General features: G+C 53.8%; 1 protein-coding gene across 2 annotated transcripts in view; it reads right to left on the minus strand.

Moving 5' to 3' along the window:
* LY86 (lymphocyte antigen 86) overlaps positions 1-4,192 on the minus strand; it is a 43,933-nt gene extending 39,741 nt beyond the window's left edge. The window contains exon 1 of one of the 2 annotated variants that reach the window (XR_014061410.1): positions 4,046-4,177. Coding sequence is in view for 1 of the 2 variants with exons in the window: in XM_081517708.1 (XP_081373834.1) it covers positions 4,046-4,172 (127 nt within the window). In the remaining variant the exon portion in view is untranslated. Of the gene's footprint in view, positions 1-4,045 lie in introns of both variants that reach the window. The other variant, XM_081517708.1, reaches the window with a different exon arrangement.
* Positions 4,193-6,455: the final 2,263 nt, after the last annotated feature.

Below are 6,455 nucleotides of genomic sequence, written 5' to 3' on the forward strand. Positions count from 1 at the left end.
ATGCATCATAGAGGATCTTAGTTCCCAGACCAGGGATTGAACCTATGCCCTCTGCGTGGAGTCCTGTACCAAGGTCACAGGACAAACATCTCTGGAACTGACTGAGCCCCATAGCAACTACTGCCATGAGCCTCCAGCCAGTTCCCCGACTCCATATTAGGTAAAATTTCCATCCTGTTACCCACCCTATAGCATCCTAACCAATCACCTAATGCCACCCTTCCAGTAGGAACTTTTCCTGTCTCAAGGCTATAAAAATTGGCTACTAGCCCTTGAAAGGAGAAGGCAATGGCACCCCACTCCAGTACTCTTGCCTGGGAAACCCCATGGACGGAGGAGCCTGGTAGGCTGCAGCCCATGGGGTCGAGAAGAGTCAGACACGACTGAGTGACTTCACTTTCACTTTTCACTTTCATGCACTGGAGAAGGAAATGGCAACCCACTCCAGTGTTCTTGCCTGGAGAATCCCAGGGACGGGGGAGCCTGGTGGGCTGCCGTCTATGGGGTTGCACAGAGTTGGACACGACTGAAGTGTCTTAGCAGCAGCAGCCGCAGCCCTTGAAAGGGTTGTCTCTCCCTTCAGCCAGCCCGCTGTCCTAAGAGCGTCTCCCCTCTAATAAGCTTTATTCTCCTTTCATCCTGCCTGGAGATTCTTTTCCAGCCCCTGCACAGGCCATGACGTGTTGGTGATCATGCCACATATCTGTATCTATCCACTAAAGAGACCTGTTACATGGTGTAGGCTCATGTGATGATGGAACCTGAGACGTTCAGAGTCTGCCGTCTGCAAGCTGGAGCCCCAGGAAGGCCGGCGGTGTGATCTGAAGGCCTGAGACCTAGGGTGGGGGGACTGCAGGTGGGAGACAGGCACCCCAGCCTCACAGTCAGGCACAGAGTGAGTACTCCCTGCCCCCGCCTTTGTGCTGGCGTCAGGCCTCACAGGTCGGGAGCTGCCCGCCTGCACTGGGAGGACCATCTGCTTTACTCAGTCCACTGATTCCAGCGCTCATCTCATCTGGAAACATCTCAGAGACACCCCGGGCATGATGTTTAACCAGCCATCTGGCATCCCGTGCCCTGGTCACACTCGCACATCAAGTCACCCATCACCCCTGGGCTCTGCCCACCCTTCCCGCTTCATCTCTCACCCTTCCCCGTGTCCCAGCCCTTCCCCAGCCCCCGAGTCTACGCCTGCTCCCCAGCCTTCACTCATGTGGTCCTCGGCCTAAATGCTCCTTCCCGCTCCCACCCCTACGCCATTTGCCTTCTGACAACATCCTAGACACCAGGCGATTCTGGTGTCCCAGGCCCACCAGAGTGGGCCTGGGATCAATGTATTTTAATGCCACACGTATTCACTTACTGCCTGTTCTGTGCCGCTGGAGATGTCATTCTGCCACTAGTAGCTGGTGGCCTCAGAAACGTTATCCGACGACATTCACCCTGAGTTTGTTGATTCACTGCTCATTATGTCTGACACAAGCTTTGATCCCTGGTCCTGGGAGATCCCCTGGGGGAGGGCATGGCAACCCACTCCAGCATTCTCAGGCTTCTCTGGTGGCTCAGAGCGTAAAGAATCTGCCTGCAATGCGGAAGACCTGGGTTCGATCCCTCGGTCGGGAAAATCCCCTGGAGTGGGAGGGCACGGCTACCCACTCCAGAATTCTGGCCTGGAGAATCCCACGGACAGAGGAGCCTGGTGGGCTACAGTCCATGGGGTGGCAAAGAGTGAGGCACAACTGAAGTGACTTAGCATGCACCCTCAGTTTACACATCTGTAAATAAAAATAATGCTTAGAAAGCACTTAGCGTGATGCCTGACACATATAGCCTCCATGAACATGAGACGCTGTAATCACTATTCTCATCATCCTACGTGGTTGAACTCAAGCTTGAGGATGGGTTCCCTGGTGGCTTAGACTCAGCCTCACCCTCTGCAGCCATCATTACATCCCTGGTGCAGGACACCAGACTCTAGTCCAGCCCTTCCCACAGGGCGTTTACCCTGATGCTTGGCTCCTCCTCCCACCACTCTTGGACCAGAACTGTGTCTCCTCCATTCCTTCCACTGAGTGCTTCGAGCAAGGCTGTGACCATCACTCACTGACTCCACGGAGCGGCTGTCCCTTCAGAGGGAGGAGTTCTCCCTGGGCGGCAGCAATCCCAATCCTTTCCCTGGAGCATCTGCTCCTGGCAGCAGCAGGAGAGGTGCTTGCCAAGCTTGGACGCAGGCTGCAGGCTGGTCTGAGGGGTGGACCAGCCATGGCAACCGTTTATGGGAGGATGAACTGAAAAAAGAAATCCTGAGCAGTGCATTCGTCTCAAGTTTTGCTTCTCATCCTGCCCTGAAAATAAACAGATGCCAGCAGAAAGCATCCCATCCACAAGGGAAGAGCAAGAGGAAGGTGATGAATATTTTCAGCACCCAGCCTTTCCTTCTCTTCCACATTAAACAAAATGTGTGTGTGTATTTCAATCTTCAGTGTTCCCTCTTTCTAAGAGTCAAGTCTGGACATCTGTGAGGCAGCTCCTTGGGTGCCAGTCGTAGGGCCCAGCTTCTGCTCAGTGTAACACTGATGCCCCTCCTTGGCATACTGTGGGGCCGACTTGGATACTTAAAAGGCATCTGCTTTCCACCACCTACAGTCTGAGTAGCATTTTGCCCCATCTACCGCCAAGATGTCATGTTTCACAAGGCCATGACTTCGTGAGCCAGTCTCTCTCATCTTCATTCAACATGTGACCCTGAGACTGGGCTCATTTCTCCCCACTCAGGCCCCCTTTATGAACTGAATGTGTGTATATGTGCTCAGATGCTCAGTCCTGTCTGGTCCCCTGCAACCCTATGTACAGTAGCCCGCCAGGCTCCTCTGTCCATGGGATTTCCCAGGCAAGACTCCTGGAGTGGGTTGCCACTTCCTCCTCCAGGGGATCTTCCTGAAGGGGTGGGCTGTGATCTGATACGACTGATGTCCTCATGAAAAGGGACACAGACACACTAGGAACATGTGGGCACAGAACAAAGAGCACGTGGAGACAGAAGAAGGAGGCCACCTGCAAGCCCAGGAGAAACGAGTCCTGCTGGCACCTCAGTCCGTGGTGTTCTGATGGCGCCAGTGAACAAACATACACTCCAAAGACTTGGTTCAGACACTGACCACGGCAGCTCCCTGCATTCTATTCACTAGGTTGCAGCACTGGTTGGTGTCTATGCTTGCCTGGTGGGGTAACAGCCATGGGTCATTCCCTCTTGTCATGTCCAGAGCTAGAGAAAACTGTGGCATTGGCAGCTGCCAGTAAGTGTTTGTTGAATGAATAAATGATGTTGCTGCTGTGAGAGGAGCTCTGGCTGCGTCATCAGAAGGACAGGGATCTTCCCCTTTGTCATAAATGATCTTTTCACTCAACTCGTAAACAGCGTAACCTGGAGAGGTGCCCCGGGTGAGCAATCTGGGGAGGTCATGGAAGCTTCACCACAATGGCATCACCGACTCCATGGACATGAGTTTGAGCAAGCTCCGGGAGCTGGGGATGGACAGGGAAGCCTGGCGTGCTTCTGTCCATGGGGTCGCAGAGTTGGACATGACTGAGCGACTGGACTGAACTGATGGAAGTTTCTCTTCCTGATCCTGAACTGGCGAGATTTCATGACTTGGTGGACTCACTGGTCGGTCTGCTCTTTTTCGGGCTCTGTGAGGTTAGTGATCTTATGCATGGTAGCCCCTCTGTGCATGGAATTCTCAGGCAAGAATACTGCAGTGGGTAGCCATCTCTCTTCTCTGACCCAGGGATCAAACCCAGGTCTTCTGCGTTGGAGGCAGAGTCTTTCTTTCCCTTTCAATCTAGGGTCACTGTGTTTTTCCGGCCCTCTGGTCGTACTCTCCAGCTGTCTCCCACCCAGACCGCTTCTGCCCGGGGCTTCCCGTGGTCCGCACCTACCCGTTCAGCCGCTGTCTCCCTGCCCTTCCCCCACTCCCATAAAGCGCTCAAGCATCTCACATTTGCCTTCCCCGTAAACAGAAACCGACGTTCAGAAAGCACTTACCGCAGCTCTGGTACATCACGCGCAGATTCCCGTTTCTGCAGGCCGTGTGCGTGGGCCAGGCCTTCCCGCCAGCTCTCTGGGGGGACAGCAGAGTCCAGATGAGGAGGGCAGCTGTGAACCCTTTCATGGCGCAGAGACCCTGTGTGTGACAGCACAAGAATGGGGCCCAACAATCAGCGTCATCCATGTGCTTCCTCCCCCATCATCAAGGGGTGACGTGTTCAGTTTCACTTCTATTTTATGCTCCTGGGGAACCACTGTGAAAAGCAAAAGGCAGTTGGTGGTGATTTAGTCTCTAAGTTGTGTCCAACTCTGTGACCCCAGGGACTGTATAGCCCGCTAGGCTCTCTGTCCATGGGATTCTCCAGGCTAGAATCCTGGAGTGGGTTGCCATTTCCTTCTCCAGGGGATCCTCCGCACCTTGGGATCCAACCTCGGTCTCCTGCATTGCAGGCAGTTTCCAGATTCTTTACTGAGCCACCAGGGAAGACCAAAGGCAGCTAGCAGTGGCCTTTGAATCGGTTCCCTGAACCTTTGGAGCTTGAATCAACAGGTGAGGCTAGTCTGGGTCTGGGGTGGGTGATGTTTGACTTTCTGTTCTCAAAGAGAGGGGCAGCAAGTAACACGTGGCCTTTTGGCTGGGCCCCCCAAACAGCCCTCCTCGCAGCCCCGCCCTCCTCACAGCGCTTCCTTCCTTATAAGCAGCTCCTCTTTGCAGCTTTGCCCACAGTACAGACCCACCCTGCCTGGAACCCCGCCCCCAGGTTGAGCGAAACCACAGGCCTCCACGAGTTTTCCATCACCCGCATACTGTCCCAAGGGGGCTCTGATGTGGGTTACGGACCGGGGGTCTGCCTGGGGCCGGCCTGTGGCGTCTGGCCTTGGGGGGCTGCGGAAGGACCTCTGAGGTCTGGAATGAGGCTCCTGCCCTGTTGGCACTTTGCTCTGGCTTCCAATCCGGGATTCAGACTTCAGCTGGGGGAGCAGGGCTGTGCCTTTGGGGGCAGCTGCTGTGGTCTCTGGAGAGGAGAGGCAGGCGAGAGCCCTGAGATGTGAGCTGGTTCTGTTTCTGGGCTCAGCTTAGTGGGAAGGGCGAGGAGGGGTGGAAAAGTGAAGGCTTCCCTAGGAAGCCTGGGGCCTGATGGTTTGGGTCAGTGGCAAGGTTACTGATGTCACGTCCCGCTTCCTATTCAAAGCCGAGAGTCTGTCTCCCTGTCCCCATCCTCCACCGTCCTGCATTGACAGCGAAACTTCTCAACCCTGGTCCCCAGCCCAACCCCAGCTCCTCCTTAGCTTAAGGGAACCAGAGTCAGGGCTGGGGCCAGCAGATTTTAGAAGCTACAGAGAACATTATTTCCCGTGGGAGGAAAAGTATTTCTCTGAGTGCATTGGGTAAATTGACTATTTCTGCTGATGGCTTAAATAAGAATTAATTTCAAAACTTTTTATCACAGTAAGTGGAACTTAATTACCAGTGAAATAAGTTGACTTAATTGATGGATACTTCGGGTTTCTTGGGAGATGAAAGGATGTGGTCATTTGGGGACTTTTTTTTTTTTTAGGTTCAATGATGTTGGCTTTCAACAGAGACGCTCAAAGTAAGATTCCTGGACCACAGCATCAACTTGCACCAAGAGCTTGCTAGAAATGTAAATTCCTCCGCTGCAGGCCAAGACTCGCTGAATGGAAACTCCTGGACGGGGCCGGCACTATGTCTTAATAAGACCATCAGGCGGGTCTGACACCTGTTCAAATTGAAGAACCACTGGCTTTTTCTGAAACCCAAGGGGAAATCTGAGTCCCAGAGGAGAGGTTAGTTAGTTCAGTTGCTCAGTCGTGTCTGTCACTTTGCGACACCAGGGACTGCAGCACGCCAGGCCTCCCTGTCCATCACCAACTCCCAGAGCTTGCTCAAACTCATGTCCGTTGAGTCGGTGATGCCATCCAACCAGCTCATCCTCTGTTGTCCCCTTCTGCTCCCGCCTTCAATCTTGCCCAGCATCAGGGTCTTTTCAGATGAGTCAGTTCCTCACATCAGGTGGCCAAAGTATTGGAGCTTCACCTTCAACATCAGTCCTTCCAATGAATATCCAGGACTGATCTCCTTTAGGATGGACTGGTTGGATCTCCTTGCAGTCCAAGGGACTCTCAAGAGTCTTCTCCATCACCACAGTTCAAAAGCATCAATTCTTCGGCACTCAGCTTTCTTTATAGTCCAACTCTCACGTCCGTACATGACCACTGGAAAAACCATAGAGGAGAGGAGAGAGGGGTAAACTTCTGCGAGAAGAGATGAGCTTGCTCTGCAGGGTCCGAGTGGGCAGGACGGCACACTGTGAACGGAGTTGAGGAGGTGAGAGCGCAAGACGAGAGCTGGGGCCCCTGGGAGCCTGCGGCCAGCAGTGACTCC

Source organism: Giraffa tippelskirchi, chromosome 8 (genome assembly GCF_054371585.1).
Source record: "Giraffa tippelskirchi isolate mGirTip1 chromosome 8, T2T-mGirTip1v1.2.pri, whole genome shotgun sequence".
NCBI lineage: Eukaryota > Metazoa > Chordata > Mammalia > Artiodactyla > Giraffidae > Giraffa > Giraffa tippelskirchi.